The sequence below is a fragment of the Zingiber officinale genome, chromosome 4B (assembly GCF_018446385.1).
Source record: "Zingiber officinale cultivar Zhangliang chromosome 4B, Zo_v1.1, whole genome shotgun sequence".
Lineage (NCBI taxonomy): Eukaryota > Viridiplantae > Streptophyta > Magnoliopsida > Zingiberales > Zingiberaceae > Zingiber > Zingiber officinale.
The window spans coordinates 10,404,671-10,423,887 of NC_055993.1; the positions used below are offsets into that span (position 1 = coordinate 10,404,671).

Sequence of the window (19,217 nt, forward strand, 5' to 3'; positions counted from 1 at the left end):
TGGGTCAGCCTTCTCAAATCTGACACGAGCCTAGCCCATTCAGCTTCCAACTAGCAATTGCTCCATCTTTATCGCTAATTGTTGATTTCAAATTTTCTAGAATGGATTGGAGTTTCTGTATGATCTCATTAGCTTATTCAATTGCTCCATCTTTAAATTCATCATTTTAAAATTAATCGAGCTAAATTGAATACATTATGTCAACTAAAAAATAAAAAAATAAAAAATTTACAGCGGAATCAAATAATTCAAAATTTACCTGACAAGAGTTAATTAAAAACAAAAAATTAATATAAAAATAAAATTTGGATCAAATATCTTATATACTAATAATTTTTTTAATCATAGGATAAAAGTGAAACTTAGAAACGGTCCGATCTGAATTGACTCGAAACAAATCATGTTTAGATTGGGGGTTTTTGAATTCCGGTCAAGTTCATATTAGAGAGTTGGAGGGTTAGAGATTTTCAAGTCGGATTTGGATTGACCCAGTTTGATCTGAATTTAGATTTTAGTGAATTTACTGATGTTAAATTAAATTAAATTTAATAAATTAAGATGTATATATTAATATCAATATTAGTATGCCTTTAGGACATAATTGAGTTGGCTACTGTGTAATAGATATTGCTATAATTTATAAGTAGTCGAAGCTCAACAAAAATATAAAAAAATGTAGGATCGATGCATGTTAGAGGGGAGTGAATAACGCTCGTGACTATTTCACCTTTTTTCGAAAGCACAGAATGAAACGTAGCGGAAGATAAAAACACAATCGCAAACACAAGTAGGATTTACTTTATTCGGAGCCTGTGACGACTTATACTCCAAGACTTATAATCATTGATCGCTTTCGTTAGACAATCAAGTTTGAGAAATCTTTACAGATATAGCAATTACAAGGATTGAAATTAGTAATAAAATTTACCTACAACAAAGGATTAGTAGTTGTTCGTCGATTCTCAGAGCAGCGTTTGGACGTCGTCGAATTGTCTCAGAGCAGCGCACAAGAGAGTAGAAGTCGTTCAGTTTTTGGTGATTCAAAGTGTTGGTCGAGACTCCATTTTATAGTAGAGTAGAGTTTGATCAAATCCACTAATCTCGAGATCAGGTTTAACCCAAAGTTTATCGGTCGATCGATCTAGCTGTTCCATCGACCAAACCTGTTGAACCCGCCCAGCTTTCCATCCAAATATTACGGCTTCGGATAAGTCTTCATTCAGTGGACAAATCCCGTCATTCGGTTGACCGATCCCGCTTTCCTCGCTGGCTTATCTGGTCCGATTGAGTCTATGCCTATCCACCGTTCGGTTGACTAAACTCAGGTTCGGTCGACCGATTCCTTGGTCGAACTTTAGCCGCAGGCTGATCTGATCTCTGGGGTTCGATAGACTGATCAAGGCCGCAATCTTCAACCTACAAAATTTTAGTTTCTTGCAAAATAAAGTTAGAGAAATAGGCAAATAGTATAAAATATAACGTTGACAGTCTTCGGGTTGTCCGGTTCTGACATTCGAATTTTCCAAAAACCCTAGGTCGAATCGACGTCTACTGTTCCTCTTCGAGAAACGTGTCCTCACCTACTCCTCTTAGAAAAAATTATCTTTTACCAGACCGGTCCTCAAAACCATCTAGACTTTTGTTCAACGTCCAAGACTTCAGGACTTCATGCTGAACGTCCACTCCACGACCCATCTAGACTTTCACCTTGTCTGCAACCCCTAAGATTTTCACCTAGAGTCCTTGACTCTAGGATTTCGCTCAAAGTTCTCGACTCGCCAAGACTTCGTCCAGTCCTTCAGACCAGGACTTCGTTGCCTAACCGTAGCTAGGATTTCCCATAACCTAATGTTATCTTCCTCTATGACTTTGGGTTACCTCACTTTAGAGTTTTTCACCTGTCTAGAATTCACTATGACTTTCCTGAAAGCTCATTTACACTTGTTAGATAACAAAACAACTTAACTTTTGAATTCTTTGTCATTATTAAAACACAGATTTGATTGTCTGTTGCTCCTTGCATCAACAAAAAAATACCCTTTTCATAATAGTCAGTTGTACTTTTTTAATTTATCTCCTCACATATGACTGTGAGACCAACTATTTGAGACTGTTAGATGGTGGATTCTATTTTTTTCTATAATATAGATGATAGTATGATAACAATGAATATTATAATTGGGTTGAGATTTTGAATTATATTCGGGTTTGGATTGAATTCGGATTAGAATTTTTTATAATTTTTTTTCTGTCCCAAACCGAATCGGACCCGAACCATACCCCAAACTAAACCGCGAGAGCGTTCCTCTTCCCCTCCTCCTTCAGTCTACTCTCTCCTCTTTCTTAACAGGTAGTCTCCCTTCCTCCTTCTCCCTTCCTCTTCCCCGATCAGCGCAACAGGCATTAAGATTCCTCGTACACTCGACGCGAAGCAATGGTGATTTCTCCTCCATTCGACGCGAAGCAACGACCATTCCTCTCCCGTTCAAGGTGAGTGGTTGTTTCTCCTCTATTCGACTCTCGGCGCGACGCTGCGGCCATGCCTCCTCCGTTCAACGCGAAGCAGTGGTCGTTTCCCCTCTAGAGGCCAAGAAGTCGGAGCCCTCTTCCTCCTCCCTTCAGTAAGAAACCCTAGCATATCGCATCTAACGGCATGCACTTATCCCTATTTCTTTGTTGTGAGCAACCTCTGTTTCATGGTATGTAGCGTGTTTTTATAATATTGAGGCATTTAAGAACACTTTTGGAAATATGAATTAATAAAATTTCTTGCTACCAAAGAGCTGGTGTGGTTTATGGCCTCTACTCTTTTGGCATTACCTGTTTTCCTAGTATACCATACCAACTTTTGTCAGATATGATCTTTAGAGATGAATTTTTTTCCGTCTCTGAAGTCCTATTTTCTTGTAGTGAATCATCCTAACAAAAGCTTTTAATCACCTCGCTTATTTTGGCTAACCAACCAAAAGTGCTTAGTTAATCAAATTGTCCACTATCCAAATATTTGGCACTTTGTTTGATCTACTAAAATTTGCATAACTTCCAACAAAAGGTTTTCTAGTAATTAACCAACAACAAGCCTCTAGTAGATCAACTTGTATATCTAAAGTAAAGCATTAAGTAAGGTTATCTAAAATCTTTCTAAGTCACTTAATGCTACATGAAAATGCGCTCTAGGTTAGCAAGTCTTACTTAGAATTAATAATTGCCAGCCTAAAAGATACATTATAGTCATTTATGTTCAGGTTGATATACTGATCCTTAAGTTTGATGTATCATCTAGGTATACTCTCTACGTAACTCCATGCTCTCTCTTGATAACCAATTAAACTTGAGCACTTCCCCAACAATTTCCCCATTAGTACTAATAATCCTAGAAACTCACAAGAAAATCATCTTCCACTAACTTAACGCATTTGCCAAATATTAAAACCCATAAATAACCCCTAATCACAAGGAAGAAACATGTTGGTGCAACATTACTCCCAAATGGTTGGGTTCGATTAGGATATATTTAGTAAAGTATTTAAGTTAGATTGATTTTTGTTTCCAATGTGTACTTTATAGCTCAAAGGTTAAACATGGAGATAGATATTACCATGGTTTGGAATTGACAATTTAATAGTTTAGAATTGTTAGTTCAGCGGTTCAAAAAAATCTCTATAGAGGATCATGATGATTAGGTGGGGATCAAACATCCATGTTTCTAAAAGATTTCACAAATTCTTTCTCAAAAGTGTTAGCTTTGTTATTTGAATAGAATACAGTGGAAATAAAGAAAGAAGCAAACAAACCATCACACCAAATTTGACATGGTTCACAATCCCCCATGACCTACAATGTTCATGACTTAGATTGTGGAAACAACCACTAAGAATTTCTCCTCCTCATTTACAATAAAGCACAAATAACACAAGAAGAAGAATATAATGACCATAGGGATTAGCTTAAGATTATTTAGGAATGTTAGCCTTCAATCCCGCTCTATCTTCTCCTTTTATAAACATTGATTTGTTGCTGTTGTCCAATACCCAACCGTCGACTACCCATTTACCTCCAATTGACTAGTCATACTAGTGGTCAATAAATCAGATTGTTGCTCTGTCAATAGCCTCTGACAATCTAGATCATGTATAAGTAGTCGATTGAAATATTCCAATAGTCAATTAATCCATGATCAGTCAACTCACCAATTGACTCACTCACGAAATCAAATATTTTATTCATTGGCCATAACCCCAGACTACATTAGTTAACTAGACGAGCAATCGACTCACATACCACAAATTGGTCTTAACCTAAAATTTTCCTCATTTGAGGTTTGGGGTTTAGTAGTCTACTGATCAAGTCTTATCAATCAATTAGACTAGATAACTATGAATAGAGAACTTATTCTATTTGATTGTTAAGTACCCAACTCAACCTTCAATTAACTAGTATCACATACCAGTCGCTTGGTGCACATGACTCAGACCCCTGTAAAGTTGAGTATGTCTATATTGACAAATTACCCTTGTCCTAGGACATAATCTCTCATCTCCCTTAAGTTTACCTTAACCTCGAAGCTCTCTTCCTTCAGCCCCACATCCTTTAGTTGGAGGGACCAACCTGATCTTGAGTTATGCGACATTTTTGGCTAAATAAAATGAATTTATTGTAATAAGTAAACGAGCATTGAAAGAAAGAGAGAGGTAAAGGCTTGGATTTGGTAGAAGACTCAAGAAGAGGAAGGGAAGGACCTGTTGGCGATGAGGTTGACCCTACAGTTACCTCTGTTTTATAGAGTTTTATCTGTCGGCGAAACTCGTCTATCGGTTGACTGATACCTTGAATGGTTAGTCACTCAAGCATGCTTTTATGGGTTCCGAGGACGTTTGGCCGACCTATAAGCTGAGATCTAGGGGTGCCAATTCGAGTGGGTCGGATGGGGTTCGGGTCAGGTTGAAGCAAGAGTATTACAAAAAATGCCCAATATGAACTTGTCTCTAACTCGAACCAACCTGAAACTATAAACCCGAACTCGACCAACCCGAATAACCCAATCAGATTTTTTTTTTTACTATACAATATTATTTTTTATTTTTTAACAAAATAATTAAAATAAAAATTCAAAACACATAATAATATTTTAATTTAAACAAAAAATATTAATAAAACAAATAACTTTAAAATAAAAATAAAAAGATGAACCACTTAACGTTCTCTCCAACCAATGTAATTTAGGCCAACCCAAACCCGACCAGAACCAAAAATATTTTGAGTTAGATTTCAGGTTCAACCCAAATCCTAAAACCCCAACCCTAAAACCCCAACCCTAACCCAATATTTTTCGTATCAACTCAGATCGGGTTGACGGGTCGTGTTCATTTCTGACACCCTAGTTGGTCGGTTACTTAACAGTCGTAATCAACTATTAGTTTTTTAGGGTATTGAGGGGGATCAATCAATTGAGTGCAATGTTTGGTCGACCGAAGTCAAGTAGATGGTCAACTTTTTCAGGTTTCGAGGCTTTATCGGTCGACCCAACTTGCTGTATCGGTCGACCGAATGGGTTGCGTCAATCGACGGTCAAACTTTAACCTTTACTGTTTGTTAGGTCGGCCTATTACTATTATAGTAGACACAGTCGATGCTCAAACTTTAACCATTACTGATTGTTAGGTCGGCCTATTACTATTAGATAAGGTCAATTTTGTCCTATATGGCAAACGACTTTAGTCAATCATCAGAGTCTCTTTTGGTCACCCTAAAAATATTTTCCGATCGATCTAAAATTAATTTTCAAAAAAATATTTTTAATCCTTTTTTTTAACTCAAACGATATTAATTAATCATCAAGTCTAGCTTTGAGTTAGTCACTGTAGTAATTAGTTTTGATTTATATCCCTTATTTTATGTTGATGCACTGATCTACATCTAGAATCAAGGATTGGACCTAACATCTCATGCTCATCTACGTGGTTTAATGCAAAACAATTAATCCTAAGTGTTTGTGAGATACAAAAGGCTGCTTAAATCTATAGGTGCATAAATTCTAAGGTAAGACATGGGCTAGTTCCATTTTGTATATAAATGAATAACAAAATATAAATTAATAGAAGCAAAATCTATTCTAATTAAATATATTGGCAAAAATTGAGTATTTTTACTATTCAAACATGGTAGTCTTATTAGTTTTGTGAGATGGTTTTTTAAATTTTATGGTAGTCTTATTAGTTTTGTGAGATTGTTTTTTAAATTTTACTTGATTAGGATCAAATTTGATTTGGGAAGGATGTTTGACCTTGGGTTAGGTTCAGGTTTAGCATTGAATCAGTGTCTTCTTTATCGGATCTACGACCACATCCTTAGACAAAGTTAATAGAAGAAATTGCACATACGACCAGTTTAGGACAAAATCTTGTTCTAACTAGTTTAGGATGTGGTGAGTTAGCTTCAGCTAGTTTTAGTGCAGTCTACGTGTACCCTTGTAAATAATAGGGAGCGCTTGTTGCTGAAGAGCTTGCTGCTTGCCGCTTGCAAAGATATTGAACAAAGAGGAAGACCTTGTCTCCTCTAGACTAGTGTAAAAAGCAACGCCCTTAGGAAGACGATGCACTCAATAGAGGTGGAGTCGGTAAATTTGCAAGGGATTTAGGAACAACGGGATATAATGATTATTTTATTCAAATTATTGTTAAAAAAGAAAAAGTTAAAAATAAATAAAAAATAATTTTAATTGAGACAATGAAAACCTTTACATTTTACTTAAGCACAAACTCAACTTTCACAAACATTTAAATCATGCAACATACTTTTAAATTTATCAAATCACGCACCTATTTTCCAAAATACTAATTTGTCTTTATGTGTATTTGTACCCATGCTCATCAGGTTGGTCCGAGCCACCAAAGTATATTTAAAATTTTAAAAAATATTCACATTTTATAGGGTTTTGAAACTAATATTTTTCTCCTTCAAAAACACTGAAGTTTTTTTTCAAAAACTCAATCGATTTTAGTCGAAACTTACTAATAGACTTAAGATTATTGTATTCAGTTCAAATCGATCAATGCATTGCTAAGAGTCTCTTAAGAGTAACCATGCTCTCAAAGCTTAGTTTTACACTTGGTATAGGCTACTATGAGTTTCTGAAATTTATACAACTTTGAGTAAATTTGGCATAAATTCATTATTGGACTTAGGTTTATCATATTCTCTCAACAATAACTCTAATGTATTCTTGAGACTCTTTTGACTCCAACTGTTGAAAAATTTAGGGGGTGTTTGGTTTGTGTTTTCCACGCTGTTTTCTATTTTCATTTTATGAGAAAATGGAAAATGCGTTTGGTTTGCGTTTTCCACATTCATTTTTAAGAAAATGAAAGAGCGTTTTCTAAGAAAACAAAAAACGCGGAAAAGTCATTTTCTGAAAAACGAAAAACGCGCGTTTTTCAGAAAATGAAAATGAAAATGGGACAAACCAAACGCACCCTTAGATTTTAGATATTGTACTTTTATGGGTGAGTTTTTGTCAAAATTCATTGATGGACTTAACTTATCAAATTCAATCCAAACTAGGGTCAATGCATTCCTAGAAGTTTTCTGATTGTAACCATGTAGCTTGATTTTAAGTAAATTTAACACAAACTCACTATTAAAGTTAGGCCTATCATATTCACTCAACAACAATACCAATTTTTTCTTGAGACTCTCGTGACTTCCACTATGTTGAAAAATTCAAATTTTGAACTTTGCACGACTATTAGTAAATTTTGATCCAAACTCACTAATGCATTTAGGCTTATTAGATTCAATCCAAACTAGGACCAATCCATTCCTAAAAATCTTTTGAGTGCAACCATTTTCTCCGACCTTGTTTTCACACCTTGAATAGGCTATTGTGAATTTCTTGAACTTCTACCGTCTTAAGTAAATTTGACTCAAACTCACTTTGGACTTAGGTCTATCATATTCACTCAATAATAATATTAATGTCTTCTTAAGACTTCCTTGACTCTAACAAGATGATTGAAAATTTAGATTTTGGGCAATGTATGACCATCAATAAATTTTGCCGAAAACTCACTTATAAACGTAGGCTTATCTGATTAAATCCAAAGTAGGAACAATGCATTCTTAAGAGTCTTTTGAGTGTAACCATAATCTCTTACTTTGATTTCACACCTTGAATAGGCCATTATGAGTTTTTGAAATTTATACAACCTTAGTAAATTTTACACAAACTCACTATGGACTTAGGCCTATTATATTCACTCGATAACTACACTAATGCATTACTAAGACTCCCTTGATTCTAACCATATTCGAATTTTCAAATTTTTGATATTATACAACCATCCTTGAGTTTTGGCTAAAACTCAATGATAGACTTAGGCTTATCAAATTTAATCCGAACTAGGACCAATACCTTCCTAAGAGTCCTGAATATAATGATAACCTCCAATCTTGATTTCAAACACTAGATAGGTTGTTGTGAATTTTTGAAATTTATACAGGCTTTAGTCAATTTGGCATAAACTCACTATTGGACTTAAGTCTATCATATTCACTCAATAATAGTACCCATGGGTTCCTAAGACTCTTCTAACTCCAAGCATATTGAAAATTTTTAATTTTAGTCATTGTACTACCATAATTGACTTTTAACTAAAACTCATTAATGAACTCATTAGTAATTTGGTCAAAACCAACTAATGGACTTAGTGTTATCAGATTCAACCCAAATTGAAATCAATGTATTCTTGGGACTCTATTGAGTGTAACAATGCCCTCCAACCTTGGTGCCATGCTTTATTTATCCTGTTGTGAGTGTTTTAAAAAAAAATTATCAAAAAATCATTGATAGCTGACCTCACCTCGTGGGATAAGGCTTGGTGTTGGTGTATCAAAAAGTCAATGATGAACTTAGGCTTATCATGTTCACTCAACATTAACACCTATGCATTTCTGAGACTCGTGACTCGGCCATGTTTAAAATTTCTAAATTTATCTCATACATCCATAGTGAGTTTTGGCCAAAACTTACTAGTATGCTTACACTTATCAGATTCAATCCAAACCAAGACCAATGTATTCTTGAGACTCTCAACCATACCGTCTAATCTTGGTTTCACGCTCTATTTAACCCTGCTATGAGTTTTGAAAAAAAAAAAGCTTTTTTGAAAGGAGACAAATAGTATCATCACCCTATAAAACATAACCCATTTTTCAAGATTTTCCATGTACTTTGGTGACTTAGGTGGATCAGACAAGCACATGTACAGACGAAGGGCTATTTTAGGAATGAGGTGGATGATGTAGTAAATTTGAATGTATGTTGCATGGTTGAGGTGTTTGTGAAAGTTAAGTGTGTGGAGTAAAGTGTGTGGCTCAATAAAATGATGAAAATCTTTCTTAAAAAAGTTAGAATTAAAGAAAAAAAATTTATAAAAAAATAAGGCTAGTCCCACCCCCTATTCTCATTTAGTTTCTTTCATCATCTAATTTATCTAATTTTGTACTCCTTGTTCATCACACACCCCACCCCATATTGCTCTTCCGCCTTTTCTTTCTTCCCAACTAGATAGGAACCCCCCAAACAACCACTTTCAAGAAAGTGGCCTCTCTTCATCATGATGTCTAGTGACTCTTCATCATGTGCCACTCACTGTTCTGCAATAAACAAAACCCTGAATTTATTCAACATTCTCCCCAAAACACACTAGAGAAACAATAAATTTTCAGCATTTGCACAAACAACATTCAACAAACCCCCAGCAGAAAAATAAACAGAAATTTATTCTAGCAACAAGAATTTCAGCAAGAGATGTTTTAAACAAAAAAAATCACCAAATCAAGAACAAAATCACCCAAACTAAAGAGGAACAGAAGAATAAAAATGTTACAGGAATATGTCGATGGGGCTTCTTGGGCAGTAACATCGAGCTTGAGCTGCTTCAATTGTTTCACGGCCCTCATGATCAAGGGTCTGGTTCCAATGTTGTTAGGGTTTCGTGGATTGAGAGGAGAGCGGTGGAGAACAGTTATTAGAGATTACAACCAAAAAATTCTAAAGGCAAAAAAAAAGGGCCACTTTTATTGAAATAGTAAAAGACATTTTTTCATTAATTATTAAAACAACATCACAATTTATTTTTATTATTTAAATTATTCTTTCTTGATTACTTCAACTATTTAAAAATTAAATCGCATATACATATATATTCTCAGTTTTTCATGTTTCTAAAGCTTTTGATTAAAACTATTTCATTGTTTTGTAACCTCCATTTCTATGGCTCTGCCAAGTTGCCGTTAATTTCTTGGCAGATTGTTCTAATTCTTTCTCGTTATCGTCATATGTGGCTGTTTGTTTATATAAAAAAAGCAATATAAAGCAATTAATATTGCTGAAAGTTCTTGCAATTAATATATGTGATTACTAGATCTTGGAAATATGAAAGTTCTCGAAGCCAGTCATACAACCTAAGAAGAATTCATTGCCAAAGAAGAATTTGTTTCTAGTTTTCCTGCTTCTTATATCAAAATAGATTGATTTATTAAATTGGTAAGATGAGCCCCTTTACTTTGAAGATGGAATTATCTGATTGCAGTTTTGATAGTAAGAGAAGGAAACATTTGCTTTGAAGGGAACAGCGAATCAGATGCAGAAATTAGGAGACTTTAAGCTTCCTCAGTTCTTCAACTACCTGCCCTTCTTCACGTAATGTTTCTCCCTAAAACTTTCAAGTGGTTTCTTTTCAAGTTTCTGAAAGTTGAAATAAACCGACTTATGCAAATTAATAGCAATCATAGATATTGATGATTTTGCTATGTTTTGTGTATTTTGTTTTAAGTTGATTTATTCAAGTTAGATTGTTATCAATTCCTAATGTAGAATATTCCCATTTCTATGTTTCAGTAGTTATTTTCTTTAAAACAACAAAAAAGTGTGATCATTCGACAACCCTATAGTTGCGTTTCAAGAGAGTATCATTTCAATGCATGGCGTTATTAATTCTCTAATCTCACTCTATTAGAATAACCTAATTGCCTAATATTGGGCTCGTGTGATGCTTTGTTATATCTAATTGCCATCTAGATCCAACAGATTGATAACAATCTTTTGTGAAATTGTCATAGGATAAAAGCTAATACGTTACCTTCAATTTCCTTCAAATATTTAGGATCCGATAATTGCAAAACATATTGCTAGGGTGGACACCAACCACTTGAAAATGATGTTAGGACCAAAAGAATTCACATATCCATAATGGTATGATATTGTTTACTTTGGACCTAAGCCCTTATTGATTTATTTTTGGGCTCTACCCAAAATATCTCATACCAATGGAGATATCTTTCATCTTTTTAAACCCATGATCTTTTCCATGTTTTTCCAATGTGGGACCTTAATTGTATTCCCAACCATCCTCCCCTCAAACGAAGGATTACCATTACTCTCATGGTCCGAGTTCGAGCCTCTCCTCAAGTATCTCTTACCTGTTCTGGGTCTCCCCGCAAGCATCCAGTCACTCTTGACTTGTGTCGGGCCTTCCTCAAGCATCTGGTCACTCTTGACCTACTCTGGACCTCCCCGCAAGCATCCGGTCACTCTTGACCTGCTCTGGCCCCTCCTTAACTTCGTTCAAGGTCACCCCACATGACATCTGGTTTGAACCATAGGTCTGATATCACTTGTTAGGGCCAAAAGAATTCGCACAATGACACTTTGGACCTAAGTCCTCATGGATTTATTTTTGGGCTCTACCCAAAAGGCCTTATACCAATGGAGATATCTTTCATTTTTTTAAACCTATGATATTTTTCATGTATTTATAATGTGGGTCCCATTTCTCAATAAATGAAATCTAAGTAATTGAATGGAATCAAATCTAACTTTTGTAAAAAATTTGCTTTCAGTTTAGTAACTCTAATAAACTGAAAACTAAATGTGAAATCAATATATATAATATACCATATACCGGTATGCTACTCCAGTTTATGCCTATGGAATTCAAAAGAAAGAGATGAATTGATGCAACACCAAATTTGAACGGTCAAACCACATAGTAACTAGGAATGAAGTGGATGAAGTGACTAAGAAAATAATCTCACAAGGAAAAACTCTCACACGATAATTAAGAGAATAATTAATATTTTATGTGTACATAAGACAAAATGGGTAGGAGAGAAGTAAAGATGATAGAGAGCTAGAGTTTTAAGTTATGGTATACAGAAATGAGTAAAACACAAAATGGAATAGCTATTCGTTTAAATAATTTGTTAAAATATGTAGTAAGAGTAGTTAGAAAGGGGATAAGATTATGACTCTCAAAATAGTAGTAACGAAGGAAACTATTAATGTAATGCATATATGCATCTTAAGTAGGATTAGATGAAGACACCAAATTAGGTTTTGGGACGACCTAGATGTGGTATTACAAAACATTCCACCAAACAAAATGATTTTAATTGGAGTCCAAAATGATGAATATGATAGGGTACATGAGGATTAGGTTTGGAATAAGAAATAGAGAAGTGAAAATTATATTAAATTTTGTGATAGTATATGAATTTATACTAGCTAATATGTTTTTCAAAAAAGAGAATAATACTTGATCATGTTCAAAAGTGTAAAATAATAAATTACAAATTAACTTTTTATTATTAGGAAGAAAGATAGCAAGATTTGTAAAAACTATAAGTTCATTCCTTGAGAAAATTTAATTGCAATATGTGCCTCAAACATAGTATCAATAGAAGAAAAATGTGCACGACTTTTAAAATTAAATGGTGGAAGTTAAAAGATGGGAAGTTATATATATTTAAAGAGGATGAGAGTATAAGTATTAGGAGAAATACATAGCAATTCCAATACGACATGAGATAAGATGACATTAAAATTGAAAATGACAGCCAAGAGAGTATTTGGTGAGTCAAAGGAGTGTGCACCTTGTAAAAAATTTTGGTAGTGGAATGAGAAAGTATAAAAGGAAGTGACAGAAAACGAATAGCCTATAAGATATTATACACTTGTAGAAATGATAAAAATTTACAAAAATATACCGTAGCCAAAAATGAGATCAAGAAAGCAATGAACAGAGGCAAGAATGAAACTACAATAATTTTTTTTTCTTTTTTTGAAATGGTGAGGTCGACAATACATGAGGAAGAGGTGCAAAAATCCAATTGGAACCCTGTTAAAGGAGAACAACCAAGGAGTCATGGACAAGAATGTTGTGGAAGCTTGAGGATGATGGGAAATGGAAGGATAACTAATACCGAAATCCAACCACTAGGCTTTGGGTATGATACCCATTGATGTAGCACTAAATTCAAACTGTCGAACCACCCAGCAGTTAGGAACAAAATTGATGGAGCAAATAAGGAGATAACTTCACACACACACACCAAAAAAAAATCTATCAATTCAAAGATAATTACAATACATGACTCAAGACTCCTTTTATAGAGTTAACTCAACAATAAATATAAAAATAAATATTCTGCATAAAGAAAATAGACTAATCTAATAGGGATTATAATTATTCCCTATTTATTACTCAAAATGTGCTAATCTTGAATATTTTCCAATTTAATTTCATTTGTTACGGATGTGCCAATCTTGATTTTTTTTCTCTTCTTGAAAATTTTTAATTTCTTTCCTTTTATTTCAAATGAACTGATCTTATCTTCAATTTATTTGCAAAAATTTCTTTCTTGCGATATTTGTTTCCTTGTTTGCATTATAAATATATGAAATGTGTTACTTAATCTGAACCAAACTGGAAAAGTTCAATTATATTTAATTTCTTGATCATTGGTTGATAATTTGGTTTTGGTTTGAAACATTATGTTAACTTTTGATTTGGTGTTTGTTGTTGACGTTGAGTGACTAGACTGGATTCCTTTGTTGACTTGATGGAAAACCAAATATGATGAGGAGATTGTGAGTTGAATGTTGATCCTACAAATAAAAAAGAGAGGCACGACAATAAGGGTTTCAGTGGGCACATAGTTCAAAGAGAATAAGTTTGCTCTCAAGAAAAGAGTAAGGTAGAGCATATTTACCCTGTACATGAGGGAATCCAATCTCATATGAGGCCATGAATTAGCACATTCTTTTTTTGGCTCAATTTAACACCTTCTGTGTTGTCAATCATATACACTAGTGTATTAGTTCTTTAACTATAAAGTCTAATACTGTTTTCATTGAGCGGAGGTGACTTATCAACTGACCCTTCATTGCTGAGTTAGCCATCACAGTGACTGTGAGTTGGGTAGCAGTCTTGAATATAATATAGGAGTGAGGTTCGAAAGGGTGATTGGGTATTCCCATTTGGTGACGAGCAATCAGTCTGCTGCCCCTTCACCAGTATAAATGAGGGGTGTGTCCCTCTAGTTGTGACTTAGTCATTGATGATGTGTGCCATTGTGGCATGGGTAAGGTCCTTGGATCTGATAGATTTTCTTGGTCTGTCATGAGGTTTTTTGGGAAGATGTCCCTATGTCCAATCTCATTTCGTGGGCTTACTCAAGATACTAACCCAATTGGCTAGGTTTTGATGGGGTTTAACCCTTAAAATAGTTTTAAAGTTGGCTTTGAACCAAGCATAAGCAAACCACGTTTATATTAGCCAAACCAAGCATGTTGCAGTGTAACCACACCTTTCTATGAACCATCATTCCTAGGACCACACTTGCCATTGCTGAAGTTACTCTGAAAATCAAACTTTTGTAGTCCTTTTACTTGATTTATTGCACATAAGACAACTACTGAGATTGTAATTTCCTCTTAGATGTTATAACCATGTAGTAAATGGTACATGACAAATATTTTTCCTAGTAACAAAATTTATATTTCTATTCTCCTCCATATGAAAATGATTTGCTTGGTTAGGTGACTTGTATCTATACTTCGATGCAAAATGGTATGTTGCTTTCTGATGTTTAATGTTCATGTGTCAGGCCTTGCTCTTGAATAACCATTGCCAAAAATCAGAGAGACAAAACATTAGGTTATGATTTTTTTTCAAAACTTTATTTGGACCATACCAGTCCAATGGGTCTGATTGCATGATATTGACAAAAATATCAGAATGATACTTGAGACAAGTCCGTATGTGCCCATGCTTATTAGTCTTGTTTAAAACTTCGACTTTTTATCAGAAGGAGTGGCCACATTTTTTTATTTATCCAAAAGAGCACCCTAGTTTTAAAACTACCAAAAAGAGCACCAAAAATAGTGGTATTCCCTTCCTACCCCTCCCGCCAACCTCCTAAATCCCCTCTATCTCTCGCCGTTTTCCAATGCATCCCCTCTCTCCATGATTAATAAGGGCTTGATATGTTCCCATACCAGGCCCACCGTTGGCCTGATATTTTCCCGTATCAGACCTACTCTGGGCCTGATATGGTCCAGGCCTAGCCTGGGCTTGATATTTTCCATATCAGGCCCGGCCTAATATTTTCCCATATTAGGTCCACGCATTGAAAAATAGCGTGGGATTTAAGAGGTTGGCGGGAGGGTAGGAAGGGAATAACACTATTTTTGGTGCTCTTTTTGGTAGTTTTGAAACTAGGGTGTTTCTTTTGGTAAATAAGGAAACGTGGCCGCTCCTTTTAGTAAAAAGCCGTTAAAACTTTTGTAACTTTGTCTTCATCTTGTTGTATGTGCAAAAAAATGAAGTAATCTTTTATAACTTGATAAAGTAAATTGTCCATGAAATGTGGCAATACTCATCTTGTTCCATTGGCTTGTATTGGCCATTATATTCAGTCTTTTGATTCCTGAATTAGCCTCACTCCCATGTCCATTTAATACTGGACTTAGTTGTTTGGGTATCAGTGCTATAATCAACAACACCAGTAGAGTTCCTACCATCTTGCATAAGTTTTTCAAGTAACCTAGTTTTTTTGGGTCATATTCAGATTGATTGAGAAGCCTTTGTTACACTTATGCAAATCAGCCTCCTTTTCACCTGAAACATACTGAATAGTTCATTGTAGATGTAAATTGAGTGAGATGTGAATATGCTAAGGGAATATTAATTGTATTTCATTGATAGTTGCTTCACTGTCTTCGTGTTGGAAGCCCATTAATTTTTAGGAGAAAGGACAAAGATGAACTAGTTTTACTCGTGTCGTTCAGCTTCTCCTATCCAAACATTTGTAGTCTTTGGCATCCCTATTCTGCACAAAGTTCAAAGAGTACACAGAAAATTTGAAGAGAATACAGTTTGGACATAGGTTTGGTTTGCTAGAGTTAGTGAATTGGTCAGCAAACTAAAAAATGGAATATATATTATGTAGCTGTGTGTGTTTTTGATGGTTTGGGGACGGAATAGCTAGGGAGTACGGCCATTGTAGATTATACAATACAGTACATTGGTCGGCAATGCCTTGGACAAGTACTAAACCCAGCTATCAGTCGGTACTTGGACCAACTGAATTGGGTATACTGGATATTGATCATAGGCCAGACCTGATACAATCCTATCGACTATTATTGTACATTCTGTTGTTATTTAATTATTTAAAAAGAGTTGTTGAAGCTTGATTATATATAAATTGAGCCTTTCCATTGATTGAGTCACAATAGCAAGATTGTTTAATGATTGTTTCATTCTATGACATACATTCTGTTGTGCCCATTTCAAAATGTTCAAATGTTCAATATGGTCCATTTTTGATATATATATGGTGTCACTAGACTTTTTTTCTCATTGATTATATTGTTTCACTTAGTAAGTATAACTAGTTTCACTTAGTAAGTATAACTAGTTTCACACATATGCCTCATTGTGTCACATTTTAGTTAAATTTAGTTGTTTGCATGATTGGAGATTTGTACTTTCGTATAAGAAAGTGAGTTAAATCATTATCTTCTTTCTTCCTTTAGTTTGCAGCCTGTGAAGGAAACACGTGATAATCAAGTGAAGCTATGGAAAGAGCTGATACTTGGCTACTGCAGAAGTCAAAGGATATTTGTGATAGGATTAGAAGAAGATTTGCCTCTTTTTTCTAATCCTGTAATTGAAAGTGAGTTGACATTATGCTGATTGCATATTCATTTTGTGTGCACGCTTAGCTAGACATAATGCTCTTTTTCCTTTTTTTTTTTTTTTTGCTTTTACTGCATAGGAATTTGAGTGCAAAGCTCCAATTTGATATCTAATGCATCCAAATGATTTTTTTTAACAGGATAATAACAAGAAGATATTCTACATAAAGTAAAACTTGAATACATTAGAAATTAACATGGCTGTTTGCAAGCATTCAATGATATGGAAGCATAAAATATAAATGATGACAGACTGGAGCTCTCTCAAACAGATTTCCCTTGTTTCTGGCAGACTAACTAAAAGTTTTGACAATTGGAATGTAGGATCTTTAAGCCATGAGGCAAGGGAGGTATTTCTTTCTGCTATGGTAAATGAAGGTTTGTTTTTAGTTACAGTGGAAGTTATGATGCGCTTCGAGTTGAATACAAAACTGTGAATTAAATATAACAATTCATGTACTAGATTTTTAAGTACATTATTCTCCGTGACTTGTTTTTTTCCTTTCAGGTCGTGCAGAATGGATGGACAAAGGTCATAAGAAATGTCTTCTACTTTGGTTAAGAATCCAAGAGTGGGCTGATTATATTTTGAACTTTGTGAGTTAAGGATTGGACCTACATTACAAAGTGGAAAGAATCTTAATGGTTGCCTACTGTTGTTTATCCCTGCACTTTTCAGGTTAAAGAAAATGGGTTTGAGGGCAGTGTCATGACTATCGAAGAAATACGGTCGGGGATTGAAACTCGTGGCACTGGTAATGTCACTCTAACTTGATGAATGCATTGAACTGTTTGTCCTAGAAATTTTCTGAATATCCAGCATTTATACTTAGATGAGTTTTTGTGTCTGTGTTGGTTGTATTAGAACGTCAAAAAACAAAAAAGGTGAATCCTATCCATAACGATTACTCAAACTATTGATAGCTTTGCCAATCTAGCTTTACATTGCATCTTTTGCCGATAAGCTGAACTTGTGTTGGTTCTTATGCAATTGCTGAAGAGCTTGCGAGGATTGATCGTGGTTTACTCTTGCAGGCTCTGAAACTACTCGAGCAGAAAGGTAAAGTTGCAATCTTCAAGGGGGCATCAACAGATGATGATGGGGTGAAGTTCTCTGCTTAATCATAATGTGTTTTACAATCCCATTACCAATTGGTGATCATTTCCATCCACTAAGTGAACCCTGATGTAAACTAAAATTTCAGCATACTTTTGGTTTTTTTCATGAGTGAATAATTTATACCCACATGCATATAGACCTGACCACTGTTTAGAACCGATAGTTTAATGGTTCAAAACTGTTGGTTTGACGGTTCAAGAAACATCGACCCTTAATCTTAACCTTCGAAAATAGTTATGGTTCACACTTCAGAACTGCCGATTAGATTAGATTCCTTCGGCTTCGGCTTAACTTCAAAGTACTTTTGCCTGAGCCCTGGATTGTATCTATTTCCCCAGAATTTGAGTGGATGCTACTTTTGTTGGTTTTGAGACTTTGTGGCAGCTTGTTTGATCTTCTTATAATAAGAAATCAGATCAGTTTTGTTTCTCTTCATGGTTTCCTAGAATGGAAAACATTACTCTCATGCAGTAGAAAATTAAGTTGAGAGTAATCTTCATTTTCCATTTGTGAAATAGATTTAAGAAAGACATTCCTCTCTTTCGGATGAAAGGTGGAGATGAGTACCAAAGCTTATCATACCCCATGGATGATAGTCGTGGTCATGATTGTGGTTGTGACGGGCAGGGATCCTCTGATCCAGGATCCCTGGACCAATCCTGGACCTTTGCATGTTCATTGGATGGGTGGACTGTACTCCACCTGTTAAATAGATGGGGTGCAGAGCCTCCTCTGGTCAAGAAGATTCTGGATCAGAGGATCTGACCTCGGTTGTGACAGATATGTTTTGGTTGAGGAATTCATGTATCATGATCATAGTGTCCAAAATAAGATGATTCAAGATCTACATAGACAATTGATGTAGAACAACAAAGCAAGTTTGTAATAACTTTTGATTCGGGATGAATTTGAAGACGTGCTAAGTTTTAAATCGAAACTTGTTTATATATATATATATATATAAATATAATGAAATTATTCATAAACACCTTAGAAAATTAAAGTTAAAAAATTAAATTATATATCATAATGAAATCATTTGTAAATACCTTA

At 34.8% G+C, this 19,217-nt stretch overlaps 1 protein-coding gene across 2 annotated transcripts; it reads left to right on the top strand.

Annotated features, from left to right (window-relative positions):
• The first annotated feature begins 2,300 nt into the window (after positions 1–2,300).
• LOC121974687 (vacuolar protein sorting-associated protein 25-like) lies at positions 2,301–18,366 on the top strand. Of its 2 annotated transcripts, none has more exons than XM_042525850.1 (7): positions 2,301–2,621; positions 10,629–10,702; positions 16,883–17,022; positions 17,369–17,422; positions 17,553–17,641; positions 17,724–17,799; positions 18,080–18,366. In XM_042525850.1, the coding sequence occupies exons 2-7, from the start codon at positions 10,644–10,646 to the stop codon at positions 18,106–18,108; spliced, it is 447 nt and encodes a 148-aa protein (XP_042381784.1). In that variant the 5' UTR covers positions 2,301–2,621; positions 10,629–10,643; the 3' UTR covers positions 18,109–18,366. The 2 variants fall into 2 exon arrangements, with proteins under 2 accessions (XP_042381784.1, XP_042381783.1); XM_042525849.1 differs by having other exon boundaries at positions 2,302–2,621; positions 10,593–10,702.
• Positions 18,367–19,217: the final 851 nt, after the last annotated feature.